The 20,615-nt window shown below is 41.9% G+C and overlaps 1 protein-coding gene across 1 annotated transcript in view; it reads right to left on the reverse strand.

The window, feature by feature from the left end:
* Positions 1-20,615, reverse strand: part of RGSL1 (regulator of G protein signaling like 1) — a 42,840-nt gene that overhangs the window by 4,832 nt on the left and 17,393 nt on the right. Inside the window, exons 6-18 of the mRNA XM_034409665.3 lie at positions 20,424-20,585; positions 16,964-17,952; positions 16,411-16,473; positions 14,897-15,119; positions 14,104-14,211; positions 11,995-12,100; positions 9,090-9,283; positions 8,413-8,530; positions 7,194-7,290; positions 6,004-6,133; positions 5,351-5,534; positions 4,288-4,426; positions 1,349-1,473 (exon numbers count right to left, since the gene is read on the reverse strand). Of these exons, the coding sequence (XP_034265556.2) occupies positions 1,349-1,473; positions 4,288-4,426; positions 5,351-5,534; positions 6,004-6,133; positions 7,194-7,290; positions 8,413-8,530; positions 9,090-9,283; positions 11,995-12,100; positions 14,104-14,211; positions 14,897-15,119; positions 16,411-16,473; positions 16,964-17,952; positions 20,424-20,585 (2,638 nt within the window). The remainder of the gene's footprint in view (positions 1-1,348; positions 1,474-4,287; positions 4,427-5,350; positions 5,535-6,003; positions 6,134-7,193; positions 7,291-8,412; positions 8,531-9,089; positions 9,284-11,994; positions 12,101-14,103; positions 14,212-14,896; positions 15,120-16,410; positions 16,474-16,963; positions 17,953-20,423; positions 20,586-20,615) is intronic.

Here is a 20,615-nt window from a genome sequence, read left to right on the forward strand (position 1 = left end):
CGCTCCTGGTGTGCCTGTCAGCTGTTGTTTGAGCTGCTTTTGAGCATAGGTTTACTGTTCTTTTAGAAGTGTATGTTTCACAAAAGTCTGGAAAAAAAGCTGTCAGTACTGGGGAGAGAGGGAAGGTGTGGCAAAGTGGGATTCTTTTACTTCATTTTGCAATCCTCACAGCTATTTGAGGGACTTGTTGACTCTAACTGATGAATAAAGTGTCAGTTCTTCCACCATCCCGTCCTGCACTGGTAACCTGGGCTTCAGCTGCCAAAATAGGGAGAAGTGGCAGGAGAAATGGGATACCAGATGAAACAAGGCCACCTCTGTTGGTAGACTTGAGTCTATGGATCAGTTGCAGTTCAGTGCCGAGTCTGCTGGTTGTGTGAGGATTGTTCAAAGCAGAAAAGCATCTTCTGCTTTACTGGTCAGACTCTACCAATGCCACAGGTCAAGGGTCATAGAGGGCAGAGGGAATGACCTTGATGGACAGAAGGATGCGCTACTACCAAGACAATAGTCAGATGCAAAGGTCTTGAGAGAACATCTCAGACAAACCTTTCCTTAGTTCACATAAAGGAAAGTGTGTGTATGTGGGTGCGGGGAGGCACATTTAGCCTCCCCGCTGTTACTATACCTGCTGCAATAAAAGTGGTCCTGACCTTTAGGGCATTGATTTTTTTAGTCTGGTCTAGCTGGCTGGGCTGACACTTGATAGCAGATCTTGACAGATGATGGGGTCTACACTGTACAGCTGTACAATTAGTGGAGAGTTTCTACTTACTAGTGAGACTAGAAAAGAGAGGACAATGACACCAGGGAGTTTAACCTTACTTACTAAAGCTTTAATAACATGCCCAGATATTGTTATCCGGTGACAAACCAGAACACAGGTTTTAGATGCAGGATAGGGATTGATAGTTTAGTTTAGTTGGTTGATTAGTCAAGCAGTCACATCAAATCATAATGGCAACAGGCTAGAAAGCAGGAGATGGTAAATTTAAGTCCCACCTTAGTTATGAAAGCCAGCTGGATGACTTTGGGTCAGTCACTCTTTCTCAGCCCAATTCACCTCACACGGTTGTTGATGAGGGAGAAATAGGAAGAGGAAGGTGTGCTCGATATGTTTGCTGCTTTGAATTTTTTGTAAAAAATAATAAAGGCAGAATACAAATCAAAAAATAACATTGCCAACATGAATTAGTAATAAGTTTAGCAAATGCTAATCCTGTATAGATTTCTGATGAGTGGAGAACACCTCAGTTCTGCATTTGGAAAAGGCTCTATAAGAGTGTCTTAACATACATCTGAAACATATATATACAGCAAATCTATTCCAAGTGATAAAAATACTTACTTCTTCCAGAAGTATAATAAATGTGGGAAGATGGCTATTATAGCACCATGATAAAGAGTCCTGTTCATCACACCTTCAGAAATTAAAGTCCGAATTTGAATACACTGTGCATCTGTGAGATTGACCTGATCATGGAAGATATCATAACTAAGTAAATAAAATCTATTTTCAAATAAAATGTCATAAAGATGGATAATTATGTTAGCCCATCATCAAAACAGAAATAGGAAAAGTGATGTGGCTGTCCCCAATATCTGAGATAATGCCTTCAAGCCAAATATTGGAAGGCAAAGCTAACTTTGGAGAAGTTGCACTTTGCTTGCACTTGGTATTTTGCCTAGACTATGAACCTTCTTCACAAAATACCTTACAGGTGTGCATGAATATCACCTTTTAAGCACATTCTTGCCCTACGAATGTTTAACTACTCTTTACTAAGTCCAGTGTAGCATTCAGTGGGACCTAATTCTAAAAGGCTAATTTCCCAGGAAAAATATCTAGATCAAAGACTAGATTCAACCAATCATGTTCATCATTTGTACATAATCATTTTCAAATTGTTCTATACCTGGTAAAGTTCTGTCCGTATTGACCCTCACCCTTAATTGTACATATACAAACCGTGAAAAGTAAATCCTTCTGTAGTCAGTTCTCTTGATTTCATTTTTACTTTTCCATTTTCTTGAATTAGGTAATGGGAAAGTTTCCCCTGTCCAGTTGTGTCCAATTGTAGGGAGTGGTGCTCATCTCCGTTTCTTAACTGAGGGAGGCATCACTGCCCAAAGACATTTCCATGGTCATGTGGCCAACATGACTATATGCTGATGCACACAAAATGCTGTTACCTTCCCACCGAAGTGGTACCTATTTATTCTACTTGAATTTGCCTGCTTTGCATTTGCACTGCTGGGTGGGCAGGAGCTGGGGAAAATAACAGGAACTCAGCCTGTCATGTGGCACTTGAGTCGCAAGCCCTATTTTTCTGTACTAGCAAGCCTTTATTTGTTAAACATTGCTGTTTGCTATATAAACCATTGTTTCTTTTCTATAAAATGCTTCTTGTGTGGAAGTCCACAGAAGTATTTATGGGCATAGCCTGGGTCTACATCTTAGTAATTTGTTCAGATTTGCCATTTGTAATATGGCAATTGTGATGCAATTTTTTTTAAAAAAAATTACAGTTTCACTTTACCATACCATAAAAAGCCATGCCATCTAAACCTCAGACTATGACTTTCTCATTCTAAGAGTTTCTTATTTCTTAGCAGCATCTATTCCTTCGTCAACCAAACTACAGACAGCAAAATACAATTTAAAATCAGGTAATATGCCTCTTTCCTTTGCATCTGGGAGAAACTTATATTTATCCTTGATTTCTCATATGAATCTGGCTGTATCTTTTTGCTACTGTTCGAAGGGTATGCCTCAAAATGGGTATTGTCTGGAATAAAAACATTACTTCCCCATTTTTTATGAGGGTCATAGTACCCATTCAGTCCCTTGTCATGAACTCCTCTCCCTTTTCAATGCTGCAAAAAGGTTCCTGGGATTTAATGTCTCTTCCATACTTAGGTAAATAACTTTTGCTTTCCAGCTTTGTGATGAATTGAAAACTTCTATGGTTGGAGGGTTAAATGCCATCTGGTAATCCTAGGATTACTGCCCTTCATTTTTAAAATGTATTTATGCAAGTAGTTGATGAACGGGCACGATGGCCTTAGCAGTTAAGATGCTGGTCTTGTCAGCCAAAAGATTAGCAGTTTGCCACATAAGTACTGCATGAGGGGTGAGCTCCTGTTTTGCCCAGCTCCTGCCAACCGAGCAGTTTGAAAACATGCAAATGCAAGTAGATAAATAGATACCACCTAGTTGGGAAGGTAACAGCATTCCCTGTGCCTTTTGGCATATATAGCCATGCCCCTCACGTGACCACAGAAGCCCCTTCAGACAATGCTGGCATCCTGGGCTGGGAAATGGAGATGAGCACCACCCCCTAAAGTTGGACATGACTGGACCTTTTTAAGAAGTTGATGATCAGTAATTACCTTGAATTCTTACCCCAGAAATAAACTTTAAGTCAGGAGTGTCCAACCTTGGCAATTTTAAGACTTGTGGACTTTAACTCCCAGGATTCCCTAGCCAGCCATACATTAAAGTCCTAGGGGTGAAAACAAAGGGAAGGAACAGCTCATGTTGGCCACTACAAGGCTTTCCTTCCTCTCTCTGAAATTACATCCCTAAAATCGTTCAGGGACAGGTCTCATGTTATCAGACCTGAACATACAAACCAATCATTATCAGACCTGAACTTGCAGACCAATCATTATCAGACCTGAACATACAGACCAATCATTATCAGACTTGAACATACAGACCAATCATTATCAGATCTGAACATACAGACCAATCAAAAGAGCTGTGTAAGATTTATAGGGGAGAAGGGGCAGCACAAAGAATGAAAGAATTGGCAATGTTTACAATATTAAAAAATGAATAGCAAAAAAGAATTAATTTACTGATTTTTTTTAAAAAAATGCTTATTTTGTTGATTTATTTATTAAATTTATGTCATCAATCTCAGTATCCAAAGCAACTCTCTCTCTATGTATGTAGGAAGGTTATCACCACAGACCAAAGTAGAAACTTCCTTTCTGAGCAAAGGGAGTGGAACAGCTCCTTTAAAACATAGGTCCTTAAAGATACAAATTTTGTGTTAGTGTGGGATGCAACACAACTGTGTTCTGGCTTTTACAAAACATGCCACTATTATCATAATAATAAGTTGAGCTTTATAATGAAATCTCTAAATCTTATCTGTCCGTTTGCTCACTTCAGTGTCTATTCTCTGCCATTAAGTTGAAAACACAGCAAATGTTCTTTATGTTCCTCAATCACAACTAATTCCATTACCTTGGAAAAGTTGTTTTCAGATCTCTTACCCTAAGTTTAGGTGGGATATCTGAGTTCAGAAATAGTTTGGAGATCGTGGTCACTTTGCTCTTTAAGAAGGCAATATCCCTCTCTGTATAGAACCCAAGAGAAGCCAGCATGACCACAGTGTCAGATAGATGAAGAAACCTGTGGTAGTAATAAATAGAAAAAAGGAGAGACAGGTGAGATGGGAAGTACAAAAGCCCTCCCTTGATGTAACAGAAATTGGAGGCAAGACCACATCACAGTTGATATCATCTGCACCTGGATTGGCAATGCAGCAAATAATAGGATATATTTGGGGTCAAGTGGATATTTCTTCCTGTGTCCCATTCCCATGCTAAAAGCCGTCGTCTACGTTAATTCAGCATCAGCCTGATAAAAATCTCTGTGTGTCACAGGTTGCTATGGTGAACTAAGAAGATGATGCCTCCCATGTTGGAGAATTTATTGGCCAATTATCAATCCAAACATGATACTGCATATCAGATATTTATATAAGGCAGGGGTGTCAAACTTGATTTCATTGACGGCCGCATCAGGGCTGGGATGGGCTGGGGTGGGAGTAGCTCGTCCCACATATTGGGGGCACTGTGATGACCCAAGCATTCTGCGAGTAACCACAGGCTCCCGAGCTCCTGAGCTCCGTTTTTGGCTGTGATGGCTTCCTGCAATCCTCTGCCAGTAAAACAGTAAAACAGAGCTCAGGAGGGCAGGCCGCAGCCCTCGCATGCTCTGTTTTTGGCTGTGACGGCCTCCTGTAACCCTCTGTCAGTAAAAATGTAGTTCAGGAGGGCCTCCTGCAGCCCTCCCAAGCTGGCAGAGGCACTGCGGGCTGGTCCTTCACTGTTTCCAGGGCAGCCCCACAGGTCAGATCTAAGCATCCCATGGGCCAGATTCGGCCTCCAGGCCTTGAGTTTGACACCCCTGATATAAGGCCTTACAACATGATGCTTGATGAGTGTGACTGAAGAATTGCACCAGACACAATGAATGGGGGTAATTATTATTGATCTGAGACTATAAGAAGCATGAATGATATGGCAAATGATATAGCATGGGGTGACTTACCTCTCCATTTCTAGATAAAAATAGAGATCATTCACCAAGAAGTTGACTGAGATGATGCGGCCACCAGGTAGCCTGCGCTTCACCTGTTGCAATTCAGGTTCTTCTGATGGTCCAGAACTTGGGCCAGAACGCCCACTAAATCCACTCTGAATTGCAGGCTTTGTTTGAGTTGGACTCTGTATATCTGGAGAGAAAGAGAGGGAGCATCTTCCACAAAAATCCATAAACGATAGAGGTATAAAAATAATTCAGTTCAATAATCTTCAATATTGGCTTCACTATGGCTTTGCTCTTACTATTAGAATGTTTTTCCTAGCTTCCAGTTGAAGTTGGTCTCCCTGTAAGGGACAGACTCAACCAAAGTGTCCCTTGAGTGGAACCATTCCACACTACGTGGCTGAAGAGGTTTAGGTTAGAGGAATGAAGAAGCAAGGAAATAAAGATATGTGTGTTAAAAAAAAATCCTTAAAACTCTCAAACTTAATTTAATTCCCAGTAAACCAAGTTAGTTTTGGATGCTGAATTCCTTTCAATCAGAACCAACTGATACCTTTTCTCCATTTCCTGGTTTTAAAATAAACCATAGCATAAAAGACTCCTCCTCCTGAAAAAAAATCCACCAATGTGTGGAAACAGAGAGATTTAGGACTCACTTTCCTTGTCGTTCTTCACCTCCTTGAGGAGAAAGTTCTCAAAGCGTTTGCGCTGTCCCACATAACTCATTGCCTTTCGGAACTTACAGACCCTCCTGATGAAGGCAGTAAGAATACACCAGCATCTTTTCTGGAAAAGAAACCATGGTTTGCATGCTTAGCACAGGGCAGCCTGATTGCTGACCTTGTCAATTCTCACATGTGAAATGTGAAAAACTAGAGTAGAAGACAAAGAATTGGAGAAGATCACAAAGTATCAAGATCTGAAAATAGAAATTGAAATATTATGGCATAAACTGGCCATGGTGTTCCCTGTGGCTATCAGAACACAGGTTACCATACCAAAACATCTTGGACAGCTCTTAGAAAATCTGCCCATTGACAAAATTTCCATCTGCAAAGGACCCCACTGTTTGGATCTACACATATTAATTACAACTTCCTAGGTTCTTGGGAAGAACTTGATATATATGAAGGTCAATATCAGTTAAAGAACTAGCAACTGTGTTGACTAAATAATAATAATAATAATAATAATAATAATAATAATAATAATAATAATACCACCAAATCAAAATAAAACAAAACAGGGGGCTCCACAGTCACTGTGATCTTAGGATCTGGGAAAACCACCTGATCTTCAGTAAATTTTTGAATGACCTAAAGATGGGAGCCACACAAATCTCTGGAGGAAGATTATTCCAGAGGATTTTTTTCTCTTATTGTTTGCTTTATGGTTATTGTTTATGGAGTGTAAGTTTTGAGTATTGACACTTCCAGCAGATAAAGACTGAGGAAAAAAATAGCTAGTTATTTAAAGCCCCCATATTATTTCAGACTTGGGACACAGCATCTCAATTGATTAGGAGAATGTCAGGTCAGAATAAGGTCATCTCTTTTATTCAACTGATTCTCCAAGACAAGCCAGAAGTTCATTATTGCAGACAAGCTTTGTTTATTGAATGCAATGTCCTGCATCCTGGCTTCCTCTGAACCTTCAAAGCTTAGAATAACTTTTAAAATCAGAATCAAGGCAACTGAGTTAGCTGTTTATGAGTTCATAAATTCAGATTGGGTCTGAATATATGGCAGAAGGATGTAAACACAAATCCCGCCTCTTCAACCATCAATCCCTATGGAAGGTATGAATCTAATCCCTCCCCATCACTACTCCTTCAACCATCAGTCACCTGCTTGCTTGTGAATGGAGAATCCTTCTTTGACTTCCAACCAGTTGGAACAATGGCAATATCACTATCAGGATATAGGCCTTGGTACATATTAAACCTGCCAGTAAAAAAGGGAAATCATTTTGGTAAATTATTACTCCTTGTTATCTACTGTAATTCATTTCACTTGAAGATGTTTATAGGAGAAACTTGAGTGTAACAGGCAAAGGATTCCTAAATTGTCATACATTCTCCCCCATTTTTGGGCCTCCAAAATAATTTATATTCCTGATATAAATTTGTCATATGATAAGTCACATATGGGCAGTGTATGGACACAAGGCAGATCTCGCACAAAGGAGACTAAACTCCAACTTTACATCACCCCAGAACAAAAATACAACAGGTTTCCTTTGAGGAATACTATTTCCTTGTTACTTGCACTATTATGCCAATGCCTTTGTGGCTTTCCATATCACCACATACAGTCTTCTGATTATGGAATGGCCCAGTTGTTGTGGAAGAAGGAATTCAGAACCATCTCTTCAGGGCAGACAGAATCAGTTTATTTATTTATTGCAATAAAGGATCAAACCTTGGTATCGCTACCATAAAAATGGAGGTCTGACCGAAGTATGATTTTCCGCTCAAAGCATTTATACAGTTTCAAACAAAGGATTCTGTGAAGTCAGCAATTCATATGGTCATATACATTTGTCATTTTTAATTGACATTTCCTAATTACTGAGTTTGTTACTATCTTTGCAAACCAGTTATAATTCTTCTAAGAAGTTACTGAAGCATAATCTGGTCATCTCCTCTCTCCGACTTTAAAATGTAAATCACCTAGACTGTCCTTATCTGTGACAACTGAGAGGCCTTGAAGTAGAAATCCTACTTGAAAGGAATGTGCCTGCTTACGTGCTGGATACAATTACAAGCATTTTCTCTTTTACAATATTAAGAACAAAGAGGGCCCTTCAGTGATCATCTAGTTGGATCCGCTTTTACTTTATTTATTACTTTATTTGTCACTTTCCACATTACAGTGGTGGGATTCAAATAATTTAACGACTGGTTCTCTGCCCTAATGATTTCTTCCAACAACCAGTTTGCCAAACTACTCAGAAAGTTAACAACCGGTTCTCCCGAAGTGGTGTGAACTGGCTGAATCCCACCACTGGAATGGCCCAAAACGAACAATCCCCATGGCACTGTTTGGTCGTTGCTCTTTACTCACCACTTCTCTTCCAAGATCCTCAGGACTAACATTTGAGCAGTGACCAATATGGGAAGATGAACTGATGGTAACTTTGGAATCTCACGGATGACATATTCATCGCAATGCAGCAGTTTTTCTGGATAAGACAAAGTACATACCAGACATCTGGGTGATTGTTTTGTCCCTGAGTGACTCTGGGCCACACTTAGTGGTCATATCATTATAGCATTGTATCTTTCATGCAACTCTGAAAGAGCCACACTATTTATTTATTTTTTAGTCTTCTAAAGAAGATTTTTTTTAGTCTGAAGAAGAGTTTGAAAGAACAGCAAAGAGGTGCTCTTATGTAAAATCCAAAGCACTTCTTCCCCATACTTTTTTGAAGATTCAAAGCTCTCAGGTTGAGTTCTTCTCAAATTGGCTTGAACAAACCAGACTTGGAAGCATTTACAAGCAGCCAAGATCAGGAGGAGACCAGGAGCTTTCTGCTGAGACTTTTAAAGGCAATACTGCCCTTTCTCCCCTTTGTGTCATAGGGCACCAAACAGAAGGCCCATCCAGACTAGTAAGGCAGGAGCACAAGACGGGCAGAAGGTCTTGTGGCTGGCAGCAAGGAGGTAAACGTCAGTAGTGAATCATCCCTGAACCTATCTCTAGCCTTCTGAGGTAGAATGAGAGACTTGCTTGCGGCATACCAGGTGGAATAGGGCTGAAGAAGTAAGTCCGGACACACTCGCTGATCTGCATTTGCTGAATCCTGGGATCTAGCTCTTTTTTTATATCTTCTACAGTCAGGCAGAAAAGGAGTGGGGCTTCTGCATTGTGTAGCCTGAGGAAGTTCCTGAAGTACTCAAAATGGAGCGAGTTCTGCATCACTTCAGAGAGAGTTCTAGGAAGGAAAGAGAGATGAGGAAGCTCAAGAGGCTGCTTTTCCATAAAGCTACAATCTCAGAGATGGTGATGGAGTCCATTTAAAAACCACTTAAAAACGCATAACAGTAATATCAATAAAAGTTCCATGGTACAGAAGCATATTACATGAGGCCTAGAAATTTAATTTTAAACAAAAGAGGATATTTCTAAACAAAAGATATGATTTGTCAATAATTATACAATTATTGACAAATCATAGGGTAATGAAAATTATACAATTATTGACAAATTATATTGTAACAAAAATTACTACTTTATTACTACTTAATACACAGAAAAGTATTTATTTTCTTCCCCTTATAGAACAGTACATACTCTTTTGTTTAAAATCAAATTTCTAAGCCTCATGAGAAGAGTGTGAGGATTAAGACAATAGAGACATGTGGTTTAATACCCCTCCTTTGAGGGGTAGTGACATGTGCTGACTTCCTGCAACTACCTGGACATGTCCCTGCACAGTTTTTTTTTTTTTTGCAAGTTTTCAGATGTAGTGTGCTGTTGGCTCATTTCTAGAGCTGAGAGAGAGTGACTGGCACAAGGTAACCCAGCTGGATCTCTAGCTATATATATAAAAAAGGATGTAGGTATGTATGTATGTTTGTTCAAGCATAACTCTGGAATGCCTCGAGCAATTCCAGCCAAACTTGGTACACAGATGACTTACCCTCTGGAGACAAACACTGTGGGGGTAAGATGCCCCTAAAACCTCTTGGTGTGTGTGTGTGTGTTCCAGCATAACTCTGGAACACCTTGAGCAATTTCAACCAAACTTGGTATACAGATGACTTACTCTCTGGAAAAAAATACTGTGGAGGAAAGACACCCCTAACACCCCTCAGGGTGTTTGTGTATCCTGGCATGCAGGTGGAACATAGAGCCCAGCTTAGCTCCACCACGCATGTGCACACGCCTCCTGCCGGCCAGCTGATATTTGGGTCTCTGCCACGCATGTGCAGGGGGTGGGGGAGTGCAGAGGGGTTCAGCGCGAGCCCCTCCAGCCCATTTTGGCTGCAGGGAGGCGTACTAGGTTAAAAATGGGATGTGGGGGGTGCGGCCCTCCTGCAGCCTGTTTTGGTTCACAGGAGGTTGTAGGGAGGCCTACTAGGCCCAAAATGGGCCCCAAGGCGGTCATGCACACATGTGCAGGAGGCACATGTGGGAGGCAGGGGGGATTAGGATGAAAAAATACCTGGGCAGCACCAGGTCATCAGTTAGTTAGTTAGTTAGTTAGCTAGCTAGCTAACTAGCTAGCTAGTAGTTAGTTAGTTAGTTAGGCTGTCTACCGTTGACCTCCTTACATTCCTAAGAGGTCTGTAAGGGGCGTGCATAAGTGCACCATCGTGCCTACCGTCCCTGTCCTAATGTCCCCATTTATTTGTATCCATTTCATGTATTCATAATCATGTTTATAGTTATATCTGTTATGTTATACATGCTTGACAAAATAAATAAAAATAAATAGTTCAGTTATAAAACTTATTGTAGAAGCTGGAGCTTCTTTGTGCCTGGCTATATTCTCAATGCACAAGGAGAAAATTGACATGAGATCTCTGGAGGGAAGGAGGGAAAGAAATGTGGAAAATTAAATCATGTTTCAGAATATCCAAATGATGTTTAAAGAAAACAAAGCAAAAAGAACCCCCCTCTTTTGCTTCTAGGAAGCAAATCTTCCTTCCAGGTTTTTCCCTCCCTAAGGCTGTTTCTGATATCTCTTATTCACAAGCTTGCTTCTTCATAAAATCTATGTCTTACATTGCTTATCAGCTCCAATACTGCTCTTTCCTCTGGGCCATGGAGACCATGGAAGTTTGCATATTTAGCAATTTAGGAAAAATCTCCATGATATTTACTTGCCTTGATTAGAGCCCCAAACTCTGCTTTGCTTCCTTTGATCCAGAAGCAAGGAAAATATACAATTTCACACAAGCGCCATTGTTATGCCTGGTCATTTCTTGCATGTCTGACTTCAAATGGGATTGCAGATTTTCAAAGCAATACCAGCTTTACAATGCAATCTTACGTATGTTCACTTGATTAAATTCAACAGGCCTTAGTCCTGAAAAAAGCATGCATAGGAGTATAGTAATAAATGCTCAAAAAAACAAAAGGTGGCAAGAAGTGGTGATCTAATAATTATATAGGGCCCTTGCACTGGTGCCAATATTATACCTCCCTGCCTCTTTGAAAAATTAGATGAACCCACCAAAACATGGTGTTGATAGTGTAGAATGAGTAACTAGCAAGGATTAGACCAGACCGGAGAACTTAATGTATTACACGAAGCTCCCATTGGTAGCAATGGAGGCTTCTGTTTAACTAAAAACAAAACAGCTTTAGGGAAAATATCTTAACCTGGAGTTTGAGAAAGAAAGGAGGAAGAAATTTACTCCCTCACTCCATCCCTAATTCCCTGATCCATATTTTTTCTTTCTTCTTTCTTTCTTTCTTTCTTTCTTTCTTTCTTTCTTTCTTTCTTTCTTTCTTTCTTTTCTTCCTTCCTTCCTTCCTTCCTCCCTCCCTCCCTCCCTCCCTCCTCCCTCCCTCCCTTCCTTTTTCTTTCCAGCTGCTATATATTGAGCAAAGAATTGGAATGAAAGAGAATTGGATTGAGCAAAGAATTGGAATGAAAGAGAAGAATGTATCCTTCTGGGTGGATGAGATAAATACCTGGGCTTTGAAATGGGTTTCCTAACCGTAGCCTTCCTCAGGAAGGAGAAACTTGATCTGGCCCACTGGAGACTCCTTTTGGGAACCACTGGCCGAACAAACACTTCTGTAAAAAAAATAACAGGACATTTCCAGGTAAGTACAAGCTCTGCCTTATCTGATTTGTGGATGAAGATGAGCATAGAAGATTTGAAACTCATATTAAAACTTCAATTCACCTGGGCATTAGGAAATATAGATTAGGATCTGCTCACGCAACAAAATAAACTCCCCACTGATTAATTATTTGACATCATTATTGGCCATTTTAGATGCTTCCAGCTCTCTCCTGCTGCAATTGCAGTACCAGAAGCCATGGTGGCGCAGTGGTTAGAATGCAGTATTGCAGGCAAACTCTGACCACAGCCTGGAGCTCAATCCTGCCAGGCTCAAGGTTGCTCAGCCTTCCATCCTTCTGAGATCAGTAAAATGAGGACCGAGATTGTTGGGGGCAATAACCAAATAATATTGACATTGTAAACCACCCTGAGAGTGCGATAAAGCAGAGTTCCCTAACCTTTCTGCCTTTGCGGACTGGTGGTGGTAGGGAGTGGGGATGTGTGTATACATCACTTTGTGTCCCAGTTCTGATCTGCTCAAGGCCTGGTAGTGAGTAGTGGCCAGTGGTTGGGGATCTCTGCTGTAAAGCACTTTGGGGCAATATATACTGTAAGTCTAAGTGCTATTACTATTGCTAATTTATACTAACTGGCATTGCCACTTTCTAGCACCAAGTGCCCAGCAAAAGAGGCTGCATTTCCTTTGCTGAGTGGTCAGCAAACTGGGGTGGCTCTTGAAGGGAATGCGTCTCATCTCATGCTAGACATACTAGCAAGGCCGGAGGTTAGGCAGAGGGCACAAAATATGGGGCTGTGATCCCAAGAGACAAGCTGCCATGATGGACCGACTGAACATCTGCATGTTATTTTTTATAACTGTATTTGAGAGGGAAGATATCAGGGGTGAAATGTTACTGGTTCCGGCCGGTTCGCCCAAACCGGTAGTAAAAAATGCTACTGGTTTACCGAACCAGTAGTAAAAAAAGTAAAAAAAAAAAGTTCCGAAGATCAGCTGAGCGAAACATGATCATCGCAACTTTTTTTTTTACTTTTTAAAGCATTTTTTATTACCAGTTTAAAGCATAGTAAAAAATGCTTTAAAAAGGTAAAAAAAAGGTTCCCAAACTCACGTGCCACAGCTCATTCCCACCCCCCAGCTGTTCTACTTACCTTCCGAAGCCTCCTTTTGGTGCGTACTGTGCATGCGTGCACACAGCGCATGTTTGGTGTGTACTGCACATGCGTGTGCACAGTGCGTGCTTGGCACACATGCACAGCCAGCGAACCAGTAGTAAACTGGTTCAGATTTCACCACTGGAAGATATATATTTTTAAATGGGAAGTGAAGATAGCTAACAATACTCAAGCAGCAATTGATTGAGGCATTTCCCTTATCAACTAATAATAACTGATACGTTATAAGTGGCTGTCATTTCTCCATCAGCCTCACCCACTTACAATTAGATTTTTCCTGTTCCTGCAATATCTCGTATCGTCAGACTATCTTACTTCATTTCAATCATAAAATTTGGGCAACAAGAGCTGAAGTGCTGGTTACTCTGAAAATATGATATCCTTGCAGAATCTCAAGACTACTGCAGGAAATACAGGTAGTCCTTATTTAGTGACTGCCTGATTTAGCAATGGTTTCCAGTTCTGAAAGTGATGAAAAAATAACTATACAACCAATCATTATATTTACAACTTTCACAGATCGGTAAAGATGAGGAAAGCTGAAGTAGGATAATAAACACAACCATGGTTTCACTTTGTGACTGCTTTGCTTAATGATCAAGCTGCTAGTCTCAATTCAGGTTGCTAAACAAGGAGTATCTGTACTTTATTTTTAGATGCCTCCAGATGTTTTTTCTTTCCCTATTCTGAGATATTACGGTAACAGAAAGCCACCAATACACCCTAATCATCTCTATTGGGATTTCTATTCCATTTTCTTCCATATTGTTTGTGAACCAGATGAATTCCTCTTGATTGCAGTGCTCCAAGAACTCACTGCCTGATGGACATCTCTTGCAGAACTCCCGGAAGTTCTTGCTAAGAAGTTCCACAGCCATCTTGGGATTCAGCCGAGCCAGCTCCTCAAATGTCATACTGCCATAATCTGTTGTTATGGGCAGGGGGGAGAAGTGGGAAGAACAAGCATGGCAGTCATTAGTGGTTTCGAGCTACTCCAGTTTGCTACTCAGGATTTGTTTACGTTATGGGGAAAGAAGTTACAACTCAGATGTAACTCAGTGCACCATGAAATTGCAGGTAATGTTGTGATTATTTTTTTTTGGAGTCACAAAAGGTTCAACCATGCATTTTAGTCCCTCTGGTTTCATTTTTACAAACAGTTTTGCCCAATCAGGAAGCAGATTCTAATTCAATCCAGCTAGCTTTGCTCTCTGAGCTAACTAATGCTGTCCTAGTTCTGAAGAACCAGCTCTGGTAGTTCCAGAGATGAATTTCTACAAATCTGATCTTTACACTTCTGAGAACTGGGTGGAAATCTACCTCAGGACATCTACCGGTAAATTTAAACCCGGGTCAAACAAATAGCAGTAAGAGACCTGTAGCAATAGTGGCCTGTTTCACATAGCATGCTAAGCCAGTGGCTGACTTCCCACAACCAATCAGTCAGAGATTACCCCGTCCCATTGTAGCTTAATCAAGCATGCTGTGTATCAACAGATAAGTTTGGATCCATGTACCCCAAATATATTCTAAATTGCTAACCCTGCAAGGACTCAGATCTTGCTCTCCAATTAAACACTGCTTTTGCTGAGCCAACTCTGTCAATTTACCCATCTGTGGCACAACAGGCTCCAATTCCATGAAAATAGAGCCTCCTGTGGTCAGGTCCTGAATGCCCAAGAGCTGCCAGTGGTCTCGTGTCAGCAGGTCAATGTCTCTCATGCCAGCTAAGGCCTGGCTCAGATGCAAGGATTCAACGATCCTTCTGATCAGCCGCAGGTTCTCAGTTCTGTCATACGGCTCTTCTGCATTTGGTTTCTTTTCCTTGCCACTCTGCGGAAAAAAATATAAACGTATATACCCACCTGGTTATTCAAAGCAGTGAATGTTGGAATCAGGGACAGGTTTCAAAACCCGTCACTACCGGTTCACTCGTGGGAGCATGTGTGCTTGCGTGCATACGCAGAAGCGTCCAGACGGTGGGCGGAGCCTCCCGCCTCTGCCGCTATCGATTTGCCTGATCAAGTGTGAACCGGTAGCAACCCACCACTGGTTGGAATACTACGCACTGAGATTTTGAGGCAGATCCATACAGAACTTTTTCCCCTCAGACTCTGAGATTGGACTACCAGATCTAGGCTGCAAAAGTCTCAGTGAGATAGATAGAATCTCTATGAAACTCTAAATCTTTGATGCTTCCAAGTGATCACTGAAACTTTTTCAGCCCAGATCTTGTAGGCCTATTCTGAGAGACCTGGGGGAAGTATGTTCATCCTGAATCCTACTCTTTCCAATGTTCTACTTGCTTTCGATAGGCTTGTTGGGTGCTTTTTTTTTTTTTTTTCAAATTACTGGTTTTCGGTCATCAAAGTCAGTAGCTCAATAATCAGGAGTGCTTGGAGAAACGGAAATATCTGTCTGCTAAAACTGACTGCTTTTTGCAAACAGTGCCTTGAAGGACTGCTTTTGAGTACAGCTCTGGCCTACTCCAATTGAAAGCACCATTCTTGAGCTATTCTGATGGCCTTTAATTGAAACTAATTTTTAAAAGCTTGTTTCAACAGGCCACAGACCCTCATGGCACATGTTACCAAAGCAAATTCTAACATCTAACATCCATTCCTTCTGAAATCTGATAACTTTTCTGCTCCAAGACTGTCTGGGTAGTCCTCAACTTACAACAGTTTCATTTAGTGATCGTTCAAAGTTACAATGGCACTGAAAAAAGTGACTTATAACCTTTTTTCACACTTACAACCGTTGCAGCAACCCCGTGGTCATGTGATCAAAATTCAGACATTTGGCAATTGATTCATATTTATGACAGTTGCAATGTCCCAGGGTCATGTGATCACCTTTTGTGACCTTCTGACAAGCAAAGTCAATGGAGAAACCAAATTCACTTAACAACCGTGTTACTAACTTGCAATGGTTCACTTAACAAATGTGGCAAGAAAGGTCCTAAAATATGGAGCAAAATTCACTTAACAAATGTCTCACTTAGCAACAGAAATGTTGGGCCACGTTGTGGTCATAAATCGAGGTTTTGTTTTCCTTGCATTATATTTGGGTCCCTTACTTGTCTCTCCCACCTGAACTAACGATCTCCATAGCTCCCTCTTACCACATAATACAGGAACATTTTGTCATCATTCTGAAGAAACTCCTCATAGAGGAAGCTGAGTATCTAAAATGAACATAAGAACAACACCCAAGTAAATGATTTTCTTTCAGTTTCACAATAATTAAATTAATTAATTAATTATACTGGTCCTTTCCTTACTGTTGAATACTGTTTTCTCCTCCCATTTTTTGAGTTGGCAGAAAATTTGATGCTTCCATTGCCAATCCTTATTTTGCCTCTATTGCGTCTGTTCCTCCTAACTTCCTTGCAAACAATGGGTGAAAAAGCCTAGCAGATTTTATTTACCTTGGGTCTGCCTTTGGACAGTTTTGGAATAAGGGGGAACCCTGCAGAAAGTAAATGTTGTCAGAGCAACATTTATAAATGTGCCAGAGCACATTTGCGCCATGTTAGTTACAAGTGGTGAAGCACCTTTTCTATCTGTATGGCAAACCATAGGTATTGTGTACATCATAGCCTCAGGACCTAGCAAAGCTGCTGAAAGATTAGGTTGCTTTGCCTGGGAAAAGGATGGAGATGGTGATCTTCCCACCTTACAGACTTCCTTCTGTGCCTTCAGGACCCAGGGAATCACATGACCAGAAGGCAGGAGATTCTGCAAACTCTGGAGTGTTGTTAGTTTCAGGGGCAGATGCCAATTGTTGCTCTGCGTCAGATACAGCTCACAAATTCTTTCCCCCATCACGTGGCGCAGAAGGATGTTCCCTTCACCAAGGGAGCACAACATCATGCGCAAGAAGTCCTCCAGGTCATGCCACAGATCAAGGAGATGAACTTCTACTGCGTAGTTCCTCCGCAGCAAAAACTCCCTGAAGGGGCGTCCGGCACATTTGTCAGCCGTGAGTACCCAAGGAAGGAAGTCTAAGCATGGGGGAGACTTGATGAGAGTTTTCAGAGCAAGCATGGAAGGGAACTGCACTACAGGAGTGGAGGAGCGCAATTTGTTGTAGGTGCACTTGTCAGGGAACTCATCTGATACAGGGGAGGTGAGGAACTCGTTTGGGCTGCATTTGAAGTTCGGCGATTCATCAAAAGGTGTCACATCTTCAGAGTCCCAGATGAGTTCTTTGTGACGAGGGCTGGGACTTGAGAAGCTCTTTCTGGAGAAGGTCAGCTTCTTGGGAATCGGACTACCTTTATATGATTTGGGCTTCTGGCTGCGGCCATCTTTTTTTTTTGCTTTGTGAGAAAGGCTCCTACCTCTGATCTGATCCCAGAGTTCCCTTTTGTTTTTCAAACTGTAGTAGGACTTTGTGTCCAGACTGCTTTCTCGGATGCTCATCGGAGGCAGAGCTAATGCCTTCTGCCTCTGCATGCCCATGTGAAGCGAGCGGTCCTGATACTTCTTGAGTAAATGGAGACATTTGGGCTCATCCTCCATGCTTAATTTGCAATGAATGAAGAAGTTGGGGAGCCAGTAGCTTTCAATCTTGAACAGGGCCACTTTCTGCATCTCGTGTAGGATTTCCCTTCGAGTTTGGACGTGTTGCCGGTGAAAGGGAGTCTTTTTCAGAAGTGATTCTGGGAAGAGGAGAACAAACCAGAAAAAGAGGACTCAGGGATTTCCTTGTTTATGAAAGGAGGAAAAGAGTCTACCTGAATTCTTTAATTCCATGTTGGCTTGTAGATTTCTGATGTTTGGATCAGACCTAAGGAGGCCATAACTGAGCTGTTACTGCCTAGGCAAATCTTTCTGGGAATTTTCTGGCTGGGAATTTTGCAAGTTCAATTTGAGCCTATTTGCAGGGATGCCAGTTTGAGGAAGCTCAGATAATCCCAGCGTTCTGCTGCAAGTATTTTCTATGCTTCTGATAGCCGAGTCTTCTTTTGTGATTTAAAATGTTAAGGAACATTTCAAGCCTACACATGCACAGATTTGTAAAATGACTATATGTCAAAATTATACTCAAGTACCCCCATCTAGATTCTAAATGGCTGTGTGTTTATATGAAACATTTAACTAGTTAAAGACCTAAGAAGGGATCCATTATCATGTGTTAGTATGGTCATTATTAACCTCGGTTGGTTCTTTTATGGTTTTAAGGCTTTTGCAACACTTCTATGTTTCATTGGTTTGTGGTTCAATATACTATGTGAATTCAGAATATTGTTTCATATACATCCACTGAGTGTTATTCTGGCCAGGCCTACTAAGGGTCATTGAGGAGAAATCCATTATGTTGAATAGAATCTCTGTGTTGTTTAGTTTAGTTTAGTTTAGTTTAGTTTATTTGATTTGTATACCGCCCTACTCCCGAAGGACTCAGGGCAGTGAACAGCCAAGCAATAAAATATATAAATACACAAAATTTAAAAACCAGATAAAATCAAATTAAATCATTTTGGCCCGGACAGATTAAAACACCCCAATAATTTAAAAACAGATTAAAATTTACATATTAAAAGAGGGAGGAGATTAGGCCAAGCCCGCTTGATGGAATAAAAAGGTCTTCACAGCGCGGCGGAAGGTGCGCAGATCCGGGATCCTCCGTATCTCTGGGGGGAGCTCATTCCAGATGGTAGGTGCCCCCACAGAGAAGGCTCTCCCCCTAGGGGCCGCCAGCCGACACTGTTTGGCTGATGGCACCCGGAGGAGTCCCTCTCTATGAGAGCGTACTGGCCGGTGGGAGGCTATTGGTGGTAGTAGGCGGTCCCGTAAATAACCAGGTCCTAAGCCATGGAGCGCTTTAAAGGTGGTAACCAAAACCTTGAAGCGCACCCGGAAGACCACCGGGAGCCAGTGCAGCTCGCGCAGGAGAGGTGTCACATGGGAGCGCCATGATGCTCCCATTACCACCCGCGCGGCCGCACTCTGCGCCAGTTGGAGCCTCCGGGTGTTCCTCAAGGGGAGCCCCATGTAGAGAGCATTACAATAGTCCAGGCGGGAGGTGACGAGGGCATGAGTGACCGTGCGTAACGAGTCCCGATCCAGAAAGGGACACAACTGGCGAATCAGGCGAACCTGATAAAAAATCCTCCCGGTCACGGCCGTCAGGTGCTCTTCTAAAGACTGCGGACAATCCAGGAGAATGCCCAAGTTGCGAGCCCTCTCCATGGGGGCCAATGATTCACCCCCAATAGTCAGTGATGGCGTCAACTGACTATATCGGGACGTCGGAAACCACAGCCACTCGGTCTTGGATGGGTTGAGCCTGAGCCTGTTCCTCCCCATCCAGATCCGTACGGCCTCCAGGCACCGGGACATCACTTCAAGGGCATCGTTGGGGTGATCCGGGGTGGAGATGTACAGCTGGGGGTCGTCAGCGTACTGATGGTACTCCACCCCGAAACCATGGATGATCTCGCCCAGCGGCTTCACATAAATGTTGAACAGGAGAGGCGAGAGGACTGACCCCTGCGGCACATGGTGTGCCGTGGTATGTGTGGTTGTGTCAATGGTGAGTTTCAAAATTTTTTACTACCGGTTCTGTGGGTGTGGCTTGGTGGGCATGGCATGGCTTGGTGGGCATGGTAGGGGAAGGATACTGTAAAATCTCCATTCCCTTCCCAATCCAGGGGAAGGTTACTGCAAAATCCCCATTTCCTCCCGATCGGCTGGGACTTGGGAGGCAGAGAATAGATGGGAGTGGGGCCAGTCAGAATTTTTACTATCAGTTCTCCGAACTACTCAAAATTTCCGCTACCGGTTCTCCAGAACTGGTCAGAACCTGCTGAAACCCACCTCTGGTGTATGTGTGTGTGCGCAGAGGTTGCCCATGCAAAGAAAAGGGAAAGCAGATGGAGATCTAAGACTTTTTGGAAGCATGGGTTTCATCTTTTTTTAAAAGTTTTTTTATTTATTTTCCATTAAAAAAAAAATAAACGTTTCATCTATCCTTAAGCAGTGTGTCATCTTGTAGGGAAGCAAGTTACTGACCTAGATAGATTTTGCTCTAGAAGGGTTTTCATATAACTTTCTTTGAAGAAAGCATAGCCAGCACGGTATGTAGCTAGAAAATGACAATTCTGACTGCAAGATATATGTCACTTACCAACAGTTGTGTTACAGAGGGTGACAACTGTAGACCCTTCCTGCAAGTGGGTGGCCATTAGGATCTGGATCAGTGACACATAGAGATCTTGCTGGGATTCATCTGTTTCATCAATCCCAAGTATCCTTTCTGCAGCAAGCCAGAACTTGGTGAGCTCTTCTCCTGTAGAAATTAGAACATTGATTTTGCCAC

The sequence above is a fragment of the Pantherophis guttatus genome, chromosome 3 (genome assembly GCF_059756535.1).
Source record: "Pantherophis guttatus breed Tessera chromosome 3, ASM5975653v1, whole genome shotgun sequence".
NCBI classification, from domain to species: Eukaryota; Metazoa; Chordata; class Lepidosauria; order Squamata; family Colubridae; genus Pantherophis; species Pantherophis guttatus.